At 47.7% G+C, this 23,635-nt stretch overlaps 1 protein-coding gene across 1 annotated transcript in view; it reads right to left on the reverse strand.

The window, feature by feature from the left end:
• STAB1 (stabilin 1) overlaps positions 1-23,635 on the reverse strand; it is a 62,226-nt gene that overhangs the window by 17,070 nt on the left and 21,521 nt on the right. Inside the window, exons 17-43 of the mRNA XM_044676618.1 lie at positions 23,398-23,451; positions 22,808-22,888; positions 21,977-22,135; positions 21,754-21,816; positions 19,528-19,623; positions 17,066-17,152; positions 16,467-16,578; positions 14,656-14,842; positions 14,425-14,518; positions 13,997-14,155; positions 13,053-13,148; positions 11,768-11,866; positions 11,540-11,587; positions 11,150-11,280; positions 10,304-10,415; positions 9,898-9,975; positions 9,614-9,715; positions 8,622-8,729; positions 8,062-8,196; positions 7,645-7,773; positions 7,422-7,481; positions 4,095-4,178; positions 2,804-2,999; positions 2,211-2,306; positions 1,738-1,783; positions 1,541-1,602; positions 1,163-1,288 (exon numbers count right to left, since the gene is read on the reverse strand). Of these exons, the coding sequence (XP_044532553.1) occupies positions 1,163-1,288; positions 1,541-1,602; positions 1,738-1,783; positions 2,211-2,306; positions 2,804-2,999; positions 4,095-4,178; positions 7,422-7,481; positions 7,645-7,773; positions 8,062-8,196; positions 8,622-8,729; positions 9,614-9,715; positions 9,898-9,975; positions 10,304-10,415; positions 11,150-11,280; positions 11,540-11,587; positions 11,768-11,866; positions 13,053-13,148; positions 13,997-14,155; positions 14,425-14,518; positions 14,656-14,842; positions 16,467-16,578; positions 17,066-17,152; positions 19,528-19,623; positions 21,754-21,816; positions 21,977-22,135; positions 22,808-22,888; positions 23,398-23,451 (2,800 nt within the window). The remainder of the gene's footprint in view (positions 1-1,162; positions 1,289-1,540; positions 1,603-1,737; positions 1,784-2,210; positions 2,307-2,803; positions 3,000-4,094; positions 4,179-7,421; positions 7,482-7,644; positions 7,774-8,061; positions 8,197-8,621; positions 8,730-9,613; positions 9,716-9,897; positions 9,976-10,303; positions 10,416-11,149; positions 11,281-11,539; positions 11,588-11,767; positions 11,867-13,052; positions 13,149-13,996; positions 14,156-14,424; positions 14,519-14,655; positions 14,843-16,466; positions 16,579-17,065; positions 17,153-19,527; positions 19,624-21,753; positions 21,817-21,976; positions 22,136-22,807; positions 22,889-23,397; positions 23,452-23,635) is intronic.

Raw genomic sequence — 23,635 nt, forward strand, 5'->3', positions numbered from 1 at the left:
GCAGAAAGGGCAGAGGAGGGACAGATGGCCAGAATTCCCTACTATCTCCCTCAGGGAGCTATCCAGCCTCCAAAGATCTAGGGACCTGTCTTCCCTTGTCTCTGTTTTTTCTGTCTCCTTTAGTCTGTGTGTGAGTGTGTGTGTGTGTGTGTGTGTGAGTGTGTGTGTGTGTGTGACTTGCTCTCCCCCTTGTGTTTTTGGAATTCAGGGAGGTTCCATTTAAAAGTATCTTACAGGGGCAGCTGGGTAGCTCAGTGGATTGAGAGCCAGGCCTAGAGACGGGAGGTCCTAGGTTCAAATCCGGCCTCAGACACTTCCCAGCTGTGTGACCCTGGGCAAGTCACTTGACCCCCATTGCCTACCCTTACTACTCTTCCACCTATGAGTCAATACATAGAAGTTAAGGGTTTAAAATAAAAAAATAAAATAAATAAATAAATAAATAAAAATAAAATAAAATAAAATAAAATAAAAGTATCTTACAAACTTCCTGTGGACATGCGGGAAACTTTGAGACTACATTTCCCATGATCCAATGGGTTTCCAGTTTCTGATGTGATTACGTCAGAGAACGGGAACCAACATAGAGTTCGACTTAAATTCGGAGGGCGGCCTTGAGATGGCCTCTTTTTTTTTGCTACCTGAGAGGGCTCCCAGGGGACTGAGAGGAGTAAGGAAGGTATGGAAGAAAATGGCAGAGGTGGAAATTTGAATTTTTTACAGGCACGTGGTCGATTTATTCTATCAACATGGCTTTAATAAAAATACTAATTTCCCTTATAATATCTGCCTTCATCATTTTTTTTTAACCCTTAATTTTTGGTGTATTGTCTTATAGGTGGAAGAATGGTAAGGGTGGGCAATGGGGGTCAAGTGACTTGCCCAGGGTCACACAGCTGGGAAGTGGCTGAGGCCGGGTTTGAACCTAGGACCTCCTGTTTCTAGGCCTGACTCTCACTCCACTGAGCTACCCAGCTGCCCCCTGCCTTCATCATTTTTAAAAATAACACCCTAGGAGAGGAATCAGCCCAATCTCCTTAGATGACCCATCTCCACTTCTAGGGTGTCCTACCTATCCCTCACGCCAGGAAGTCCCTTCTTGTATCTAACCTCAATCCCTTTCTGCTTCAGTCTTAACCCATTTCTTGCCTAGGCTTCTCACCCAGACAAATTTCTCCATCCCCAGCATAGCCTTCCTTGCAGGTGCATGTCCTCTGTCCAGGGGCCACCTTGGTGCAGTTAGCATGAAGGGAGCAGCCGCCATGATCCTGGACACAAGGATCCACTTCTGTAGAAGTACAGGGAGGGGCAAGAGAAATCAGGAAGGGGGGAAGGGAGAGTGATCAAGAACAGAGAGAAAAGAGGGAGCTGGGGATAGATCAGTTTGGGACTGGAATTTCTTTTAAGCCAGAAATGGGGTTCTTGGGCCAGCCTGGGGTAGGTCTGAAAGAACTAGGGAAAGGGAAAGGGAAGACTCTGTCTCATAGGCTAAGGAATCTCTGGGGCATGGGGGATGCTGCTTTGGGGATATCCTGAGGACCTGAGCAGCTGGTGCCATTGCCAGAGTATCCAGCAGAACAGACACAGGAGGCATTGATGCAGCTGGAAGGAAGAAGGCACAGCCTCAGATCTAAGCCCGTGTCTTCGGGTCAGAGAAGATCTCCAGAGTGGAATCCAGGACTCCCCCATCCAGCCCTGCTGCCAACCCCAAAGCTTAACTCATCAGAGATCACTCACTTGGCAAAGGGGTCACATTTTTCTGCACATGATGAAGTGGTGATTTCTGGGAAGAAATTAGGAGAATATTCTATGTCATCTCAGCATGGGGGAAGCAGCCCAAGATGGAGCTGGGGGAGGCTTCCTCCCTGTGACCCCAGTCATGTGTCATTTAAAATCACTTGGGATACTTGGAACTACATTTCCCGTGGTCCAACGGGTTTCCTGTTTTGGATTACGTATTCAAGGGGAGGGACTGTTTTAAAAGAGGGGGAAGTGACTTTGAACTTCCTCTTTAGCTATCTGAGCGCACGGGGGAGAGGAAAGGTAAATGGCTGAGGGTGAGGTTGGAATAGGTTTCTTACAGGCGCGTGGTCAGTTTATCTCTATCAGCATGGCTTTTATTAAAATACTATTCTTCCTTTTGATGTCGGCCTTCATCATTTTTAATCATAACAGTTATCTGGGACCGCAGGGGGCTACCCTACACTTACCTTGGTCACAGTGGGGGCCTTTCCAGCCCACATTGCAGCTACAGGTCCCATTCCCAAGCAGCCCATCCTGGCATATTCCATGCCCACAGTTACAGACTAGGGAAGGAAGGAAGGAGAGTAGTCTGGTGGTCACCAACATCCCCAGCCAAATGAGGGCTCCCCTTCCTCTTGCCTAGTCCTTTTAGCATCAAGGCACAAATCTTTTCAACTTCACCTCCCTCCTCCCCATCCTTACTTCCCTCTCTCCCAACCCTGCCAAGAATCTTCCCCTCAATCAACTGAGGAATGGGAAAGCTAAGGCCAAAGTGAAGAATACCACATGGCCCTACCTCATCATTCAAAAGCTTTGGGGATAGAGTAGGAGCCCTGTAGGCCTGCCCCACTTTCCTGCACAAGTGAGAAGACTGAGGTCCCAGAGGTGTGACTTAGATTGCGTGCGTGCACGCACACACACACACATACACATACACACACACACACACACACACACACACACACACACACCCTCTTCCACCCTTTGTGGTCCTGGTGGGAGTCTTCTGCCTAGGAAGGGGAAGATTCTTACTCACCCCAGCCCCTTTGTCAGCCCTTACCTCCAGCACAGTTAAGCCCATAGCGCCCTAGCTCACACCCCTCGCAGGCAGTGCCGTGGAAGCCTTCATGACAGCGACACTCTCCATTACCCAGGAGGCCATCCTGGCACTGCCCATGGCCTGAGCAGTTACTGCCTGCCCCCCCAGGGCAGGGATCACAAAGGGTTCCAAAGTAGCCAGGACAGCAGTCAGAGATCTGGGGGCAAATTTGGGTGGGAACGTTATAATTGGATGACAATCTCAGAGTGGCACTCATCAAATCCATCCATTTCATGCTGTGATAATGAGATTAAACCTACCCTGCCCATTTTTAAATTTAATCACCAATCAGAATTGACTAACTGCCTCCTGGGCAGTCCTAATCAAAGCATTTGTTGTGAGTGGACACGTAAACTAAGAGGAAGGCACAGGAAGTGACATAAAAGAAGTGCCTTTAAAAGGGAGTGACAACTTCCTGTAGTCAGTTCTTGTTCGTTTCCTGGAGCTGGAACATGAGTTGGAGATGCTGCTTGCTAGACCTGAGACCTTGGACTTGGTGAGACTATTCTTAAATCTCTCCCTTAGAACTACACATGGTGAGTGTAAAAACCAACTCTTCCTGGATTTCTCTGAAGGAACTTTCCTTTCAAAAGAGGCTTCATGACTGAAGCTTTTGCTTCATTCAGTCCTCAGCCCTTGGCTGAGCCTTCTCTGGCTGAGGACTAATTAGTCCTTCCTGGGTTGAGCCAGGGGCTGAGGCAAATTATTTAGTGTGTTAGGTTAATTATCTTACCTTATCCTCTTTCTGATTTTCTTACTTTCACTCTCTCTTCTCATTTGCAAATAAGCTACCATAAAAGTTATTTTGACTTGAGGTTTTTTCATCAGGAATTGAATCAATTCCTTGGTGACCAAAACTTTTAATATTCAGTCAACCACACCCTAATATTCCCCTTCACAATGCAGAGAAGGGAATTAAGAACCAGAAAGGGAATATGGACTGGCCTGAAGTTGCACAGAGAGTTAGTAAAAAACAATAACAAAGGCTTGTCAGGAAGCCCTGCTCTTTTGATTCTCAACCCAGGGCTTATGATGGGGGTTCCAAGCCCCTGTCTTTAGCCATTCCTTAGCTCCTCCACGCTGACAAGTCTGCCTTCTAGAAACTAGATTCTAGAAAGGATTTGTGATCCCAGGCCCAATCTGGGTTCTTCCTGTAGGTCCTTTATCTCTTAATTACACCATCCAAGGCTGGCTGCAGCCACTGCCCTCTCTCCTCTTGGATCACAGCATTAAGGGAGGCCCTGGAACAAACCTCTTTTTTCTTGATGCATGTGTAGTAGCAGCCTATAGTTCGGATTCCATTAGATGTGTAGAAACAGTTCTCTGGTGGGGCATTCTAGAAATACCAAAGTGGGAGGCAAGGTATTCAGTCAGAGGATGCTAGGATGGGAACTTTGACATAAATAGAAATAAAAAGAGATAAATTGAAAGAGATATATCAGGCTAGAGATGCAGAGAGATAGACAGACAGAGAGAAAAAGAGAGACAGAGAAAGAGAGAGAGACCAAAAAATAACAATAACAAATCAAGATAGAAAGCAATAAATGCAGAAAGTCTACAGACATAAATAATGACAGAGATGAACAGAAACAGTGATAAACTGAGAGAGATGTACTAAAACAGAAAGACTGAGGTAAATTGAGACAAATAAGAAAAGAAATATAATGACCAAGAAAAAGAGAAACCAGGACAGAGTTAAAATGAGATAAGAGAATTCTTTCTTCACTTGTAAAATGACTAGATTTTTCATCTTAAGAAAAAAAAACCAGACAACCCTTACCTTCTGTCTTAGAATTAAAACTACGTATTGGTTCTAAGGTAAAAGAGTGGTAAGGGCTATGCAATGGGGATTAAGTGACTTGGTCACTCAGCTAGGAAGTGTCCAAGGTTAGCTTTGAACCCAGGAGCTCTTGTCTTCAGGGTTGGCTCGATATCCACTGAGCCACTTAGTGGTCCCTAGATCATCTTTAAAGTCCCTTCCTGCTTTAAAACTTATGAACAAAACAAAAGAGAAAGTTACCAGAGAGAGACAGATATCACAAGAATTAGAGCACTAGTCCTTGATTTAGAAGCATTTATGAACTAAAAAGCTATTGATCTGAGCATGCCATTAGACCCAGCAATACTACCCCTAGGTCTATACCCCCAAAGAGAATATTTAAAAAAGAGGGAAAGGATTTATATATGCAAAAAATATTTATATCAGTCCTTTTTATGTTGGGAATGAATTGGAAACTGAGGGAATGCCTATCAACTGGAGAAAGGATAAACAACTTATGGTATATGAATATGATGGAATACTATTTTGCTATAAGAAATACTGATGGGAATGTTTCAGAGAAACCTGGGAAGAACTGTATGAACTGATGCAAAGGGAAGTGAGCAGATAGAACATTGTACACAGTAAAATCAACATTGTAATGATAATTAATTGTGAAAGAGTAATTCTGACAATACAATGACCCACCACAGTTCCAAAGGACTCATGATGAAACATTAATGTTATCCACTTTCAGAGAAAGAACTGATGAACTCAGTGCAGATGGAACCATATTTTTTTCTGGTTTTTTTTTTTTCTTGCTTTTGGGGGGAGGGAACATAGCTAATGTGAAAATTCATTTTGCATGACTTCACTTTTGTAATTAAAATCAAAAAACTTCTAGCCTGCTCAGTGAAAAGAAAAGAAAATTGAAGGGAAAAAAAAGATCTGAGTTCACATCCTGCCTCACCCTGGGTGCGTCATTTCTTTTCTCTTAGACCCAATTTCCTAATTCCTTAAATAGGGATAATATCTAATTCACAGAGTTGTGAAGACCAAATTAAATCATGTATGCAAAGTGCTTTGGGAACCTTAAAGCACTATGTAAATATGAATTGTTATTACTGTAAAGACATGAAGATACAGAGGAGGTGACAAAAAAGGGGATGGAGAGTTCTGCTTCTCTGGACATTGTCCATAATTCTTGTTTCTTTCACTTCAATGTCCGAACTGGTTGGATTTGCTGCTCTTTGGCGCCATCGAGGGGCCCAGATGGGGAAACCTCTCACGAGCTTGACTTTCTTCTAGATTTGAGTGGGAGAATTTCCTCAGAGACCCAGAGAGCAGAACTGAGGAACTATGCTTAATGTTCTCTTGCTTAAGGGGGCAGCTCACCATGGAAATAACTGAACTGGGCTTCAGTGGCCAGACCCTGGCGTAAGTAAGGGCTGCCATCTCACTGGGAGCCTAGAACACCACTCTTAGTAAAAGAGATTTCAACTGCTTCAGCAGACTTAGAGCAACAGAAAAAAAACAAACATCTTTTTCCAACAGGAGAATGGAAATGCACAGAAAAAGAGGTGGCGGGGGTACAGGCTATGATTCCCTGAAAGAGACCATCACCAGCCAGGCTTGCCATCCAGGATTGTGAGTTGCAACGACTTTTCTTACTTGTCTGACTCATGGATGGGCTTCTGTGGGTGCCTGCTCTCCCCCACGGGCACTTTGTGTAGTAGTAGAGTGTGACACAGGTTTATGAGTGAACTGTTATTTTTAGATTATTCCTGCTTTTGCTTTATGTTGAGTAAATGTTGCAATCTGATTATTATCACCTTCACTTCCTTGGTTAGTAAATGTTTCAAGCTGGTCTGTTAATGGTGTTGGGGCAGTGAGGTGGCTCAGTGGTTAGAGTTAGGTCTGGAGATGGGAGGTTCTGGTTTCAGATCTGACCCCAGCCAGGTGATCCTGGGCAATTCACAAGCCCAACTACCTAGCCCTTACTGCTCTTCTGCCTTGGAAATGATTCTTAGTATGAATCCTAAGAAAGAAGTTAAGGGTTTAAAAAAAGAGTTAAGGGTGTCTTTAGTAGCTGATTTAAGTGGGAAGCATACTCCTGGAGGGGCACAGGTCAGTAGGATTATGTCTCTCTCACCTACACTCCCCCCATCACCCATACACAAAGGGTTATTACCCCAAGGACCCTGACAGTGAGGAGTAGCCAAGTGGTTAGCCCTTCCAGAGCTGACAGTGGCAGGAAAGGCTGGGATGAGTGAGCCAACACAGGGAGTGAAAAGGATGACAGGAGGGGTACAGCTGCCATTCTAGGTGCCACACCTTCCCAGCTTTCCAAGCACCGGGTCTGAGACCCTACCTATGCGGCAGTCCAGAAGCCTGGGCTTTGGATTCGAGGTCCAGTCTCCTCTAACCCAGAAGGAGGATTGCTCCTTGAGGGCTGCCCTTTTGCTTTTGCCTTTCTTTATTATCCCCTCTTAGCAGAGAGCTTGGGACAGTCAGCTGAATAAGTGCTTTTGCCGTCAAATTCACACGTTCCTCATTTACCTCTGCCTCCCCCCATTACCTATCTAGTAAAGGGCTGGACACAGCAAGGAGAGACAGATTGAGACAGAGAGACGGAGTCAGAAACACAGACTCAGAAAGGCCGAGACAGAGACTCAGAAAGACAGAGACAAGTCAGAGAGACAGAGACAGAAACAGAGACATCGAGAGAGAAGCCACAGAGACCAACACGCTTAGAAGCCTGAAGGGAGGGCTGCGAGAGGCAGAGAGGAGGCGCCCTTCCTTCCCGGGCCCACCAATCACCTGTATCTTCTTGTAGCCGGAAGGGCAGCGGTATTTTCGCTCACAGCTGCTACATTTCTTCTGCGGGTCCCCGGGGAGGCGGGATGGGAAATACAGGGGTCAGGAGAGAACGTCCATCGCTAAGGCGCCCAGTCTAGGAGGATCTTGGACTGCACCTGCAGCACCACCCTCCCTCCAGGTGTGGGCGAGTCCCTACAGTCCCTCCTCGAACCCCAGGCCTCACCCTTATCCCTTCTATGTGCGAGCGGAGACAAATGTTGGGCCTCAGAGCCAGGACCCCGCCCAACTGGAGCACGACACCCCCTTGGGGCTGCAGCGTGGGACCCACCACCGGCACCCGGTTCACGAGGGGCTGTGGGAGACAGAAATCGACAGCCTGGCTCCCATGGGCCCCTCTCCACCCCCAAATCCTTTCGCAAGATGACAGGTCCGGATCCAGGGATGGGAAGGGGGAAGGGCTAATTGGGGCGGGGTTCACCTCTAAGCACGTGCGCGGGGGTCTTGGGGTCTCTCTGGGATCGATTGGGCTTCTCTGACAGACACAGGGAGAGGGGGAAGGGCAGGGGGCTCTGTGGGTGTGGCTCCTGTTGGAGGTGGGGCGTCATGGGCGGAGCTCTGCGGGCAGGCGAGTTGCACTCACCAGGCTCCCTTGGCCACTGGAGAAGACGAGTTCATAGGAGGTCCCTAGAAGGGAATTCCGGTGCATCCCCGGCCGCATGGCATCGGGGGTGAGAGCCTCGCCCAGGAGCACGTGGCGCTTCACAGTTTCTACGTCCTGGAGGGGGGGCGGGGGAGAGAGGGCAGGGCTCGCAGCAACCCAGCCAGAGGGAGGCAGGGATGCCCCACGCCTCAGCCCGCGGACCACCCAGGCCAGCGCGGGCAGGTATGTCCCTCTAGTGCACTCATATTCAGGGACACGCCGAGAGATCCCTGGCCTAACAATGACGGCTAGCATTTCAATAGCACTCTGTGATATCTCATTTGATCCTCAGGACAAGCCAAGATAAATATTATCTCTGTTTTACAGATGAGGAAACTGAGGCGGATAGAGATTCCGCTAAACAATGCACTGGTAGAGAGAGACACATGCTTTTTGCCCATCCCCGCCTAGACATTTCTCTGGCAGTGAACCCTCCACTCCCGTGGCAATTGGTCCTGAGTTCAAGGTCTCTCCTACCTGGGTCCAGCTTGCTCACTCACCAGGGTAGTCAGATTGGCTTTCAGGCAGTAATCCTCCACTGAGCTATTTGCAGGTACAAAGAGGGTATAGGCAGTAGCGGCCTCCATCCGGGCCAGTAGCCCATATTGCTGGGAAGAAAGAGGCAGAGGCTGACCTCAGGATGGCCCAGGGAGAGAAGACCAGCCAAAGCCTTGCCTTGTTCTCCCCCACAAACCCCCATATCCAGCGATGGGCTAAGACACCCAGACCTGCCTACTGGAGGAGCCTTAGATACTGCCTGTCTCCATTGGACTTCTGGGAAAACTGGAGGCTCACAGAGGGGATAAACTTTGCCTTCAATCAAACATGGGGCCAATTACAGAACTGCATAGGAACCCAGGTGTCCTGACTTCCAAACCTGTGTTCTATCCGCTATACAATGAAGCCTTGTCCATGGCTTTTTTTTTTTAAATTTTTTTTTAAACCCTTAACTTCCGTGTATTGGCTCATAGGTAGAAGAGTGGTAAGGGTAGGCGATGAAGGTCAAGTGACTTGCCCAGGGTCACACAGCTGGGAAGTGTCTGAGGCCGGATTTGAACCCAGGACCTCCCGTCTCTAGGCCTGACTCTCAATCCACTGAGCTACCCAGCTGCCTCCTCTGGGCATTTATTTCTGAGAGCCAAAAGCATCATAGACTATGTGGACAAAGGATTATAGGCTTAGAGCTGAAAGGAATAGAAGTCGTTCACCCTTTCATTTTAAAGCAAGGCTTCTTATCCTTTTGTTTCATGCATCCATTTGGCAATCTGGCAAATGGTGTTTTAAAATGCATAGCTACAAAGGAAACCATTTATACGGAAATATAATTAAACTATATATTTTTTAATTAATGAATCCCAAGTTAGAAATTCCTCCTTGAAAGCCAAGCCATGATTCAAGCGAAAGTCTTTAAGTCCAGGGCTCTTTCCTGTGCTCACATAGGCCACCTTCATACCTTCCTCTCACCTCCATGCTCACCCCCAGGATGACTCACCAGTAACAACTCTTTAAAGATGCTAAAGGAGGGGATGGCATCCAGCTGCTGTCTCAGGCTCAGCCGGAGAGGGGGGGCATCTTTCCGAGATGGCAGCAGTACCTGAGGACCAAATAGCCTGAGCTGGCTGTGACCTGAACTCGGGCCCCTCTGGCTTAGGAGTGACTGTTGGGCAGGTGTAGGGGCAGGAACAAGCTCAGGAATCAGAATGAACCCTGCAGAGCTTGGCACGCATGGCCTGGACCCTCCTTGAGGAAGGCTCTGGCAGAGGTAGAGACACAGACCTTATTGAGGATGTGCAGGACCCCATTGGTGGCAAGGATGTCAGCTACCTCCACGCTCACATTCTGAATGGTGATTTTCTGAGAAAAGCCATTGAAGAGAACTCAGACAGACAGAAACACACATATGCATGCCTGTTCATAAGCACCAGGGCCTGGGATCTCAGTTACATCCCATGGAACTCGGGGTTCCCGTAGCGAGAGAATGGGGGCAGTGACCAGGAGTGCTGGCCTTCGTCTTCCCCTTCAGCTTGAAAGCACTCTACCAGGCTCCCAGTTTGTGACTCCCTGCGGGGTTCTGGCCTGTCTTACCCCTCTTTCCAGGTCCACCCCACCTCTCCACCTCAGAATCCTGGGAAACTTAAAGACGAAACATGTTATTAATCAGCCAAACTGGCCTGGGCCTTACCCCACTGCTGTTGCTGATCTCCCAACGTGTGGGTGGATTCAGGGTGACCACCTCCTGTCCCAAGAGGTCAGACAGCCGCCTAGTGGTAAGAGCATCTGGGACAAAGTGGGCCCTGGGGAAGGGGGGACGACCAAATGGTTAAAAGGGTCTGTGTTTTCTTAGTGTCAGAGAAAGAGCAAAGACAAAGATTGGGAGAGGAAGAAACTGGGAAAGAAACAATTCTGAAAGATTCTAGCTGCAAGCAGGGCCCCCCAGGGCGGGAGTCTAAGCATCTGTGACCTTCCATTTTCTGCTGGGAAAGGAAACAGGGTTGGGGAGGAGGAGAGGGAATGTAGAGGGGTCCCTCAGACACCACCTCTGGGAGATGAGTGCACATTCAGGGCTCCAGACCTAATTGGTCAGTTGTTTCCAGATGTCCAAATCTTTGTGACCCCATTGAAGTTCTCATGACAAAGATATAGGATTGGTTTGCCACTTCTTTCTCCAGCTCATTTTACAGATGAAGAAACCGAGGCCAACAGGATAGAGTGACTTGCCCAGGGTCACACAGCTAGTAAGTTGGATTTGAACTCAAGAAGATGAATCTTCCTGACTCAAGGGCCCTCTACTCTATCACTACACTACCTAGCTTTCCCAAGCCCTGGTTACTACTTCCATATACTGGATTATGAGAAGACTTGGGTTCAAACCTTCCTGTGACACCACTTGTATGATCTTTGGGAAGGCACATCACCTCAGTTTTCCCATCTATAAAATGGATGACTTCTAAGGTCCCTTCCCACTCTAAATCTATAGTGCTATGATCTATGGTTCTTTGACCAGGTGAGGAAGTCCCTCCCCTCATACCTGAGCAGGTGAAGCAACTGCTGCTGCTGCAGCCAAAAGGCCTTGTCATCAGGGCTCATGCTCAGGATGGCAGATTCCGAGGGCACCAAGGCTGTAAAGTTGCCCTTGGTGGGAAGGGCGAAGCCAGCTTTCTGGGGCCAGAGCACATGTGGAGGTCACCAGAGGGGTCAGTGCTGAGGCCACCTCCCAGCCTCCCCCTGACGGCTAGAGCCAACCATATTGAAGGCAGATGCTACATACAGAAAACCGAAGGAAGCCCTCAGGGCCCCTCTGCCACCCCAGGCTCTGGACAAGGCTGGCTCACAAGTTCCTGGGCCTGACACAGTTTGTATTCTGGAGTTTACTCTAGGGGGCTAAACTGGGCTCAGGGGATTCCTTCCCCCATCCTACCTTAATCCATTGATAGTACACAGAAAAGTAGTCATTCCTCTTTAGCTCCTAGAGAGAGGGCAGGGATGGTCTGTGGCTAGAGCAAATTGTGGTGGGGGGAGGGATGAGCAGCTTTGACCCTCCCTCCACCCAGCTCCAAGGTCTCAAGAACCCTCCCCAAGCAGGTAAGAGAGCCCCCACCAAAGCTAACCTTGACAGGGAAGGGAAAGCGATTCTGGGTCCACTCACCTCTAAGACAGTCCCATAGCAGGCGAAGCCATCTCCACCATAGCCGTCTGGGCACAAACACACCGGCTGTCCTCCATCCCTTTGGGGCCGGCAGGTGGCCTAGGGACATGGAGACCCATGACAAAGAGACACAGAGACTCCGAGGCAGACACAGAGAGAACAAAATGAACAAAGAGACCCACAGAGACGCACAGAGCTGAAAGGGTCCTTAAAGATGCTCTTGTTCAAGACTGCCTCTCTCAGAAGCCGGAATCTTCTCTTCTGTGTACTCAGAGCAACTCACCTTTCTATGCCACTTTAAGAATTGGTTTCCTCGCTTTAATCCAGTGTAGTAACTGGTATAAGCCTTATTATTCCCGTGATACAGATGAAAGAAATGGAGTCTCAGGAAACAAAGAACCAACGTGTGGTGGAAAGAGTGCTGAATCTGGAGTCAGTGTGACCTCTCTGGGCCTCAGTTTCCTCGTCTAGAAATCAAAGTGATCCTCCCTAAGGAAGCTCCGAGGCTCCTTCTAGTTCTGTGACCTTCAGCAAATCACTCAACCTTGCCTGGACTCACTTTCCTCATCTTTAAAATGAGGGGTTTGGACCAGATGACCTTGGAAGTCTTTCCCATCTTTATGATCTTATGATCAGCTAAGCACGGAGGCAGAGGCAGTGGGATAGAGATCTTTTCAGATCCCGATCTTCTTGTCCGATACACGGGTGCCCCAAATCTGGCAGACATGCTGTCTCCCCTTAGAGAACCAGCATAGGATAATGTAAAAATGCCAGGACTTGGGATGGGAGAGAGCTGGGTTTGAATCCTGCCTTTGACACAGACAAGTGAGCCTTGTCTATAAAAAAAGGGCGATCGGAACCCCCTTAGCTTCTGTCTCCAAGTTGTTGTGCACGCAGCAATTCAATATAATGCCTACAAAATGCTTTGCAAACTTTAAAGCTCTCCAGAGGTGTCAGTTGATACTAGAGAGACCAAGACATTCTCAAGCCATGACCGAGAGGCACAGACTCACGGAGACGGACAGAGGTTGGCAGCTAAGGACAGGGACCCCAAGGTGCAAAGTGAAAGGCTCACATTCAGAAACACAGACGCAGCAGAGAGAGACCCACCCTGGCTGGAAAACACATCGAAAAGGCAAAGACAGAGGCAGGCAGATGGGATCCTGTCCCCAAGAGGGGCTTCACAAATAGAGAAGGAATGGACAAATGCCCCAGAGCCTTGCCCTGCCCTGATCACTGAGCCTAACCCCATCCCTGCCCAAGAGCCAGGGCCTGCTCTACTCACCAGCACATGGCACCCGCCATTGGCCACCAGACATGGATTGATGCGGCTGCACTCGTAACCGTCCCCTGCGAAGCCTGGCTTGCAAGTACAGGAACTCTAGAAGGGCGGCAGTAATCGCCCATCAGGGTGGATCTCCTCTTCCAAAAAGAACTTCCTCCCTTCCTCCTCTCCCTGATACCCAAAGACTTCTTAACAGGATGATGAAAACTATCTGTTCCTTCTCCCTTTTTTTTATCCAAATCCTTCTCATTTGCCTCTTCCAAGGAGGCTGCCTAGTTACCTCCCAATTCTTTGTGCTAACTTAGCCCCCTTTTCCTGGCCTTTCCAGCTAGCTTCCTGCTGGAGAAAGAATCCAGGCTTGGTAGGGGGAAGCAGGAGCCCCGAGTTCTGCCACTGACTTGTGAGAACTTGGAACTTCCCTGCTTTGGGTTCCTGTTTCTTCTATAAAATGAGAGGGTTGGGCTAGATCACTTCTATTGACTTTTACTTCTAACAGTCTATATTCTAAGAATCCTCCCAGCTCAGATACCCTGTGTTCTAAGATCTTTTAGAACATTCTGTGTTCTAGTACTTGATTTTCTAATGCTGTATTATGATGTTCCCTGCTATTACAGACTTCATGTTGATGGGCAGCCCCAAGGGGCCTGAGCCTCTAGACCAGTGATTCCCAAAGTGGGTGCCACCGCCCCCTGTGGGTGCTACAGCAATCTAGGAGAGCAGTGATGGCCACAGGTGCATTTATCTTTCCTACTAATTGCTATTAAAATTTAAAAAATTAATTTCCAGGGAGCTAAGTAATATTTTTTCTGGAAAGGGGGCGATAGGCCAAAAAAGTTTGGGAACCACTGCTCTAGACCTTGCCGTATCAACCCAGGGATGGTTAGTTGTAGTGGGCAAGATGTTCCAAGAGCATCTTTCAAGGGTTGTCACGCCCGTGTCCCTACCTGTCCTGGCCCGATATAATGGCAGTGGGCCTCCGCATGGCAGCCGCCCCGGGTCTCCAGCTCACATTGATTAATGGCGACACAGACTTTGCCATCTCCTTTCCAGCCCTTGTTACATACACACTGATGGGACTGTGAGTTGCTCCTGACACACTGGGCCTAGGAGAGCCATGATGAATTCTTCTCAGAGTTGCAGAGAATGACACCTCCACACCCTGTGTACAGACCAGAGCCCGGGGGACTCAGTGGTCTGGGTTTTGACCCATGCACACCTCCCCAAGATAGGTCTAGCCTCTCTCTTCTAGAGAGACATCCCTCCCATCTTTTGGGCCGTCTCTTAGAGGCCTTGTGTCCCCTGGGTCCAGACCCCTGAGCTCAGCAGGGAGAGGCTAGGATTGCCTCGAGGAAGAGGGAAGAAGGACACTGACATTCTCAGAGCAACCGCCTCGATCTGGTTGGTCACAGGGATGTCTGGTTTTACAGGAGAAGCCATCCCCCACGAAGCCAGGTGGACAGACACACCTGAAGAGAGCAGAACAGAAGAGTCAGGGGTCAGGAGAGACCATGGCTAGGGGAAGAGGTAATATAAGGTCAAAGTCACATATCTAGTGGGAGATCGGAGGAGGACAGGAGATGGAATGGGATGGGGTTGGGCTCACTTGGAATGTCCTTGATGGGTGACACAGCGGGCAAGGGGGTGGCAGTACTGGGCCAGGCCAGTGGGGCCACAATCAGCTGAGGACTCATTGCAGAAGAGACCAGTGAAGCCCTTGGTACAAGTGTCCTTTTGACATATTCCCCCACTACCCGGGCGGTTGTCACAGATACCATGGACACATCCACATTCTGGAAGGGAGAGAAAGGGAGAGAGATGGGAAAAGGGAAGGAGGGCCATGAAAAAGAAACTCCCCCACCTCGAGTTTGTCCCCTTCCCCAATTCCCTGGTACCTTCACCTCCAATGGATGGGTCCCCCCTACCCCTACCCAATACCCTTGGATAAATGAAGATTCCAAGGCAAGTGGGAAGCAGGAAGCAGGGTAACTGATGGGCCTCTGGGTGATGTCTGGTTTACCTGGTCTGGAGGTCTTCCTGTCTCGCTTCTCTCTCCAGTTCAAACAGGTGTGTACAGATATGTGTGTACATATGTCTATGTGTGAATCCCACCTGACCTTTGATTTCATGGGCTGGAGATTTCAAGGCCCCCCATTCCATCATCATCTACCCCCCAACATAGCCACGTACACACACAGAGTTAGGAAGTTGTCTGGCTCAAATCCTCCTGCTTCAGTTTAAGCCAAAGAGTCCCAAGACTCTGAATTGGAAGGGTTCTCAGTGGGAATCTGGGCCAACTTATAACTGACCAGAAGCCTTCTCAAAAGCAGCCCTGACCAGTAGCCATCCAGGCTCCACTAAGAGACCTCCAATGATGGGGATCTCACTATTTCTCAAGGCATCTTAGGATAGTTTGGGGGTTTTTTGAACCCTTACCTTCCATCTTAGAATTAATACTGTGTATTCTGGTTTTTTTTATTGGTTTTATTAAATATTAAACAAAAGAGCTGCAAGGGCTGGGCAATGAGGGTTAAGTGACTTGCCCAGGGTCCCACAGCTAGGAAGGGTCTAAGGTCAGATTCAAACCATGGCTAGGCCTGACTCTTAATCCACTAAGTAGTAATCAGTCAAGCTAAAAATCTGCCACTCTACTACCTTTACTGGTTGCTCCTTGGTCGTCCCTCTTAGCCAAGGCAGAAATCCAACCCCATGAGAACCCTTCCAATACTTGAGGACAGTCATCATAACTTTGCTAAACCTTTCCTTCTCCGGGCTAAAAATCTCCAGCTCCTTTAAAGGATTATTCTGATAAAAATTGCTCATTATTTCCCATCAGGCTATTTTCCTAAACTTTATCATCTCTAGAAGCTCATTGTTCTTGTAAGAGAAAAATCAACTTGGAAACTTTCCCCTCCTCAGGCACCCCCCAACCCCAGCTCCCTGCCCCTACTCCTCCCTGTTTTCCTTCCCTCTGGTTGGGGATAGTAGGAGGGAGACATATGGGAGCTCCTTCCTGGTCCACCACTATTTAAGAAGAGCATATAGGGAATTCTCCTCATTTTCTACTTCATCATCTCATGCTGCCAGATAAAATCAGCTCAGAAACTCCTCTGTCCTCAAGGGGGTGGTTTCATCATATCCCTGCCACACCATTGTTTCTCCCATTAGCTCTTTGTGTCCTCATCTTACTAAATGTTGATTTATTGTCTCCTGGTGGTGTTGCCCTCCCAGGAATACTCTAACTCATCAGTATCCTTCCTACAAAGATGTTGCTTCAAACTAAGCCCAAGTCTCTTGACTTTCCCTTTTTACTCGGGCCCTGACCCCTATGTCTGCCAGGGGACCCCGCTCCTTTGGGTGAGAAGGGATGGGCTCTGGGGCAGAGCAGGCAGGGTTGTCTGGGCAGGGGACTCTGACCTTCCTCACATTGCTCTCCATGCCGGTTGGGATCTGCACAGACGTGGCAGGCGATGCCCTTGAAGGCTTTTAGGCATATACAGGCCCCATTGCCCTGGATACCATCACTGCACTGAGAAAGAGATCCAGGATCAGTCTGGAGCTGACCCCTCCCCAGACACAGCCCTTCTCTCCCCCATGGAGTGGCTCCCACCTGCTCTTTCCCTTCCAGTCCAACCCTTCATCCTCCTTCCTATGCCAAGAGGGCTTTATGGGGTCAGACAGTGAAACTGCTGTGCCAATCGTGAGTGACAACATCAGGAGGCTAAGAAGATCACATCCATCTCCTGGGATGGGGGCTGGATTGGGCTTATTGAAAGGTAGAGGGAAAGCTCTAAGTAGGAATTTAGGTGCCCAGGGTCAAACTTAGTAGTTGGGGAAGATGAACTCCAAGAGAGGGATGAGACCCTCAGCAAAGGGCACCACTTAGCTGTTGATTAGAAAGACCATGATGAGAAGGAGACTACCCTCAACCCCCACCACATTTTGGTACCCTGAGCCAAATCCACAGCAGCCCCATCCTAGTCGTAGCTCCATGCTAGGGAATGGTTGAAACTCACAGTGCCTTTGCCATAACAAGGATTTGAGAACCCCCCAGGACACTGGGAACAGTCAGGTCCAAAGAAGCCTTTACAGCAGCCAAGTTTCTGCAAGAGAAAGAGGATTTCCACTGCTCAGGGCTAGAGAATCCACCCTGGACAGCACAACAACCCAAGATCTATGGGTAATTAGCCCTGCCTCATAACCCTGTTCCTTGGGATTAAGAGTAAGGGGTCTCTGTTAGACCTTGTATCCTATTTCCAATTCTGATACAAATTCACTGTGTGATCTTGGGCAACTCCCTTTCTCATTCTGTTTCAGTTTTCCAATCTACAAAATGGAGGTATTGAGTCAGATGTTCTCTAAGATCAATTAATCAGTCAATGAGCATTTTTAAGTGTCTATTCTGTGTCAGGCACTATGAGATACAAAGGCAAGGTATGAGAAGACTAGGAACAGAATGAAGGGGTCAGCCAAAGATGAAGGGCCCTCAATGCCAAACTGAGCATTTTATATCTGGTCCTGAAGGAGCCACGGGGACTTATGGAGGAGAGGGATGACATGTTCACTTGAAAGCTGAGTGGAGGATGAATTGGAGTGGGGAGAGACAAGGCAGAAAGACCCATCAGCAGGCTCTGCAATAGCCCAGGCACGAGGTGATGAGGATTTGTGCCGTGATAGCAGCTATGTGAGTGGAAAGAAGGGGAAGCGTATGAGACATGTAGTAAAGGCAGAAATGACAGGATCTAGCAATGGGATGGAAATGTAGGGCAAATGCAAGAGAGGAGTGGAGAGCGACTCCAATATTGCAAGTATGTAAGACTGGAAGGATGGTAGAGAAACAGTGGAAGAGGAAAAAGATAAGTTTTGGAAATGCAGAGTTCAAGATGCTTATGGATCACCCACTTTGAGAGGTTCTAAAGGCAGGTGGTGTTGTAAGACTAGAAATTCAATAGAGACATTAGAGACAGACAGACAGAGACAGACAGAGATGGAGATGGAGACACAGAGAGAGAGAGATCTGGGAGTCATCTGCTCAGTGATCATGCTTAGCCCATGGGAGCTAATGAGATCACCAAGTGGGAAAGTCCAGAAGAAAAGAAGAGAGCCCAGATCAGAGCTTTGAAGGACACCCACAGTTAGTGGACATGGCTTAGATATAAATCCAGCAAAGAAGCCTGAGGAAGGAGTTGTTAAACAAGTAGGAGGAGAACCAGAAGAGATTGTGTCCCCAAAATCCAGAGAGAAGACTATTAAGGAAGAGAATGATCAACAGAGTCAAAGGTTGTAGAGTGGTCAAGAAGGGTGAAAATTGAGTAAAGGCCATTAGATTTGTCGATTAAGAGATCATCCATCATGGGGCGAGCAGCTGTGGGTGGATTTTGAGTTAGGAAGCCAGGTGGCAGAGGGTTTAGAAGACAGAGATAGGAAAGGAAGTAGAAACTCCAGGAGGCAATCTGCTGGAGAAGATGGGATGGGATGAATGATATATCTACAAGGTTGACAAGGAGAAAGATCACCTCTTCATGTGAGACAGGAATAACAGGACAAGGAGGAGGAGGAGGAATTCACCAAAGTGATTCGAGAAAAGGAGGAGAGAAGAGAGGGCCCTGGGGGAATGGCTTCACTTTTCCCCATAAAGTATGAGATCAGATCCTCAAGTGAGGTGGTTGGTTGGGGCACTGGGGAGCTTTTCTAGCTATAATTCTGAGCACCTAAAAAGAGGAATTCATGGTTTGTTTCAACACTGCCACTGCTGCCGCCTGATCATCCTTAATGCCCCAAATAGGAACCTCTCTAAGGTCCTGATACCAGGGAAAGAGGATCAGAGAGAAAGATAAGGGAAGGTGTTTTAGGTAGAGGTATGGAGTGAGGGTGGGCTGTGGGACATTTAGCTCCATGTAGCCATCCTCACAACAGCAGCCCAGATTGGGAAGCATTGATCAGCAGACCATATGCTTATCAGCAGAGGCTGAGGGGTCTGTAATTAAAAAATTTTAATTATTAATAAAATCCCTAGGGTTATTTAATCTCCATTCAGTCCTATATTTTTTAATTCTGTCTCCATCCATTCCATCTCATCTCTCTATCTGCTCTCTGTCCTGACTTCTCTGTCACAGATTCTCTATTCATCCCCTCACTCTGCCCCCTTCTGCCTTCTCTATTTAATATCCTTTATTCATTCAATCTAGTCCTCTCCATTCTATACCTCTGCTTCTACCTTGATGGAAGACTGTGGGAGGAGAATAAGCCTCACAAAAATTCCACTTCAAACCAGTCATCAGTCAGGGCTAGAATCCACTGTTTTCCCTCTTCTCTCCCTCATCAGGAGAGTGGAGGCCTTTCTCCTGACTGGCTTACTCAAAGCAAGTTGCTTCCTGGTTCCCTTAATCTTTTAGAGGACATCCCCCACAAAACGGGACCTCTACATACCCAATTCCAGTCCTCAATCCCAGGTCCAAATTTCCTGTGATTCACTCACCAAGGTAGTCTGGTTACAGAATCGAGCACAACCTTTCTTCATCACATTCAGACCATCTGGGTCATGAATGTAAAAGCACTCCTTGGGAAAAATGTCCTAGAGGAAAGAGGAATAAGGAGGGGACAGGAAGTTTAGGAGGGATGCCTATGGACCACTGTGGAACCAGGCTTCTCCATCCTGATTTGCTGTGTGCCCTGGGACAAGGGACTTGGTATTTCTGGGCTTACAACCTTTTGTAAATCATAAAGTGCTATGTAAATGTTCACTATTATTATGAATATTATGTAACCCAGTCCCAGAGTCCACAGGTGGACGACTCTGTCCTGACTGGGTTGTAGTTGGTGAGAGTGGGAGAGAGGAGAGAGGAGAGCTCTTCGATTCTTGCCAGTGGGGCCCCTGCTCCTCATGCAGGCATGGGTATTGATCTCCAGCAATCAGGAGAGAGTCCCATACCGATGGGCTTTGGTTCTGAGGCTACAATGATCACTATTATTGTTGTTATATTGTTTTATTGAGCAGTATCCCGGTATAGTGGTTATTGGACTGGTTTTAGAGCCAGATGGGTTCAGACTCCACCTCTGACCCATGCTGGTTGTATGATTACTTAACTTCTCAGTCCTTTAGACTTGTGTGGTTAAAATTACATGGAAAAAACCATAAAGATTCCTGCAGCTACACATTGACTTAGAAAACCACAGAATAACTATCTAGGTTTTAGTGTATTTTTTATTTATTTTGTTAACTATTTCCCCATTCTATTTGAATCCGGTTCTGGCTACCCTTGGGAATGCTGTGGACCACATGGGACACACAGATCTCATGTCTGACACCTTTGGCTTAGAACACAAAGAGCCTAAGTGCCCATAGTCACACAGTCAGTAGATATCAAAGGCGGGATTTGAATGCAGATCTTTTTTGGCTTTGAGGCTGGGCTCTGAATCCAATAGGACCTGCTGCCTCTCGGTCATCATCACCATCATCTATTAATGTGGCTGGGCCAGTCAGACAGCTACTACTCTCAAACTTCCAGTTACAATTCTGTAGCTACAGGAGCAGCTAGGTGGCTCAGTGGACTGAAAGCCAGTCCTGGAGATGGGAGGTCCTGGGTTCAAATTTGGCCTCAGATGCTTCCCAACTGTGAGACCCTGAGCAAGTCACTTAACCTCCATTGTCTAGCCCTTACCACTTTTATGCCTTAGAATCAATACTTAGTATCCATTCTAAGACAGAAGATAAGGGTTTTTTAGAAAAACAAAAACAAAAACAAAAAAATTATTCTAGAGTTACAAAGAAATTAATTAGGAATTGAGGTTGCCTGACAGTCCTCATTATTTTTTATTATGAAAATAATTATATAAAATATTATCTTTATTATTCTATCATGCCTCATAATATTAATACCATAAATTGATATATAATAATATTTGTTATTTATGATAATTATTTAAAATACTATTGCTTATAACTATTACTTTTATTATTTGCAAGGTTGGGGGAAGATTCTGAGAGAGGAGATTCCATTCTTATTTGAGAATTAAAAGGCAGCAGAAGCCCAGTAAGCCATACCCAGACATTTCTCCCACAGCTCAGGAGTCATATATCACCCAAGCTGGGACTGTGTAGTTTTATCACTGACCAAATCCCTTCTGAATTTGTGGATTGCCTTTACTCTTGTGAATAATCCTAGCAAATATTCTGGTCTGGTCCAGAGGGCATGGAGATCGAGAAAGACAGGGGATCTTGGGGCCTCCGAGCTTGAATCCAGAGATCAAGGTTGGCTTTTGTTTTAACCCTATAAACTTCCTCTCAACCCAAGACCCCTGGCCTTTTCCAGTCCTTGAGTTTGCTTGACTCTCTAGGTTTAGAGCTCTCTCTCTACAGACCCTCTTCTTTTCCCACTGTCAGTATGGAGGACTCAGGCCTTTCTGAGTCACTGAAAAGAAAGGAACTGGCACCTCTGGTCAGTCAGGCCCAAAGCCCATGCTGGATCTTTCACAAGCAAAGCATGAATTTTCATGATCATAGAAATTCAGGATTAGACTCTCTTTTAGAAAATTTAATGTTAATTTTTTTCAGTTACCAATTCTGTTTTCTCTCATTCCCACCTTCCCCCCACCACCACCACCACATAAGGATGGTATAATCTTTTTTTAGGCTTCCTCCTCCCTGGTATCCTACTAAAAGGACTGCTAGAAGAAGCCTCTTGGTCCCCACAGCACAACTCACCAGCTCTTGGCTATTGGGGGGACATACGCTAGTATTCTGGTTCTGGCAATCTCCACAGGTGCCCTGGGAAGACAGGGTAGGGAAGAGAAGGGTTAATCATTGTGGCTTTTCAGCCAAAGTGTGGTACTTGGAGCTGTAATCTGTTTAGCAATGGCCTCCCTCCTCCCTGAGGCCACTTTCCCGGACGGCTGGTAGCTAGGAACCGCCTTTTGGAAATACTCACTGTCACAATCTTGTATTGGTTTTCATTGCACCGATGGGGCAGGATGGGCAGGATGGACGGGGGCAACAGAATGCCATCCAGCAGGTGAATGATTCCATTGGATGCCACAATATCCGTGCTCTTCAAGGGGATACCAGAAGGCCCCAAGAGGAAACGCCCCTATGATAGAAATCCCCCATGCCTTCCTAGTCACCATCTCCCCCTCACTGGTCCTGGGGAAAATGGTACTGCAAGACTTGTCATCTCACTTGGTCTCACCCAGTGACTCTGCTCAAGTTACTTCCCTTCTCTGGGCCTCAGTTTTACCATACCTAAAATGAGAGGCTTAGAGTAGATGTTCCCTAGGACTCTCTCCCTCAATATTCTACTTGGTTATTGTTGAATTGTTGACCAGTGAAAAGAATACAAATGGACATGAGAAGGCATAGGTTCAAATCCTGGTTCTACTACCTACTATCTGTATGACCTTGGGCAAGTCCCATTGATTTCCCTCCCCCATGAGCCTCAATTTCTTTGTCTTTAAAATGGGAGGATGGGTACTCTAAGGTGTCTTCTAGCTCTACAAACATAGGAATCTCTAAATCTACTTATGTGTAACAGAAATGATCCATCAGTCATTCAATAAGTATCTCCACTTATTCCGTGCTAGATCAGTATTATGTACTAGGGATACAAAAAAAGAAGGGGGGAAACCCACCCATTGCTCTCGAGATGCTTCCAAAAACCCCTCATCACAGGCAAGTTTGCACTCTCCTCCCTGATGGAAGGGACAAGTGTAAAACAGGTCCTACAGTTTTGTGACTGCAGGAGGAAAGATGGCCCCATACTCACCTCCGGAGTGAAGTTCGTCATCAAGACCTGGTTGGCCATGGTCGGGATTTGTTTCAAAGAGATCAACTTGTCCACAGTCAGCTGAGGAATGAGAGGGCAGGACGGGGCGTTGAGCCATGTGTCCTGAAGCAGGAGTCCCTCAGAGGATTGCCCCCCCCTACTCTGAACAGGGAACCCCCCACTATGAACATGGGATCCCCCTTCCTCCAGACCCAGACTGAAGATCTCCAAGTCAATGTTCTGGTACTGGATCCTTGGGGAAGACTGAGTCCCAGTTCTCATGGAGTCTCCCTTCAGGGATCCCCTGATCTGAGGGAGTGAGGGAGAAGATACCTACCTGAAGACAGCTTGAGACCATTTAAAGACATTTACATAGGCATAAAAAGCATAGATGAAGATAACTGAAATCAAGTGGGCAAAAGCTGAGGGGATAGAGTCAAAGAGCAGAGTGGAGTGGAGCTCATCAGGAAGACTTCCTGGAAGAGGCTGACTCTGAAAAAAGGTTTGGGGCCAAAGGGACCTCTGAGAGAAACAGTGATGGAGGAGAAGGGGAAGTCGGAGGCTAGAAGCTGAGCCCGGACACCTCTTACCCCAGCATTGCTGTAGATGTGGTACTTCACCAGTTCCTGAAGTTTAGAGATGCCCTAGGGGACAAAAGGGAGAGGTCTGCCTTTGGTGGGTCTAATGCAGCCCTTTGGTTAGCCCAAGAGTGGATACTGGACTAAGGGTTAAGATGTGTCTCTGACCACAGGGTGCTGCTGGTCTGCGAGAGAGAGAGAGAGAGAGAGAGAGAGAGAGAGAGAGAGAGAGAGAGAGAGAGAGAGAGAG

The sequence above is a fragment of the Gracilinanus agilis genome, chromosome 1 (genome assembly GCF_016433145.1).
Source record: "Gracilinanus agilis isolate LMUSP501 chromosome 1, AgileGrace, whole genome shotgun sequence".
Taxonomy (NCBI): domain Eukaryota; kingdom Metazoa; phylum Chordata; class Mammalia; order Didelphimorphia; family Didelphidae; genus Gracilinanus; species Gracilinanus agilis.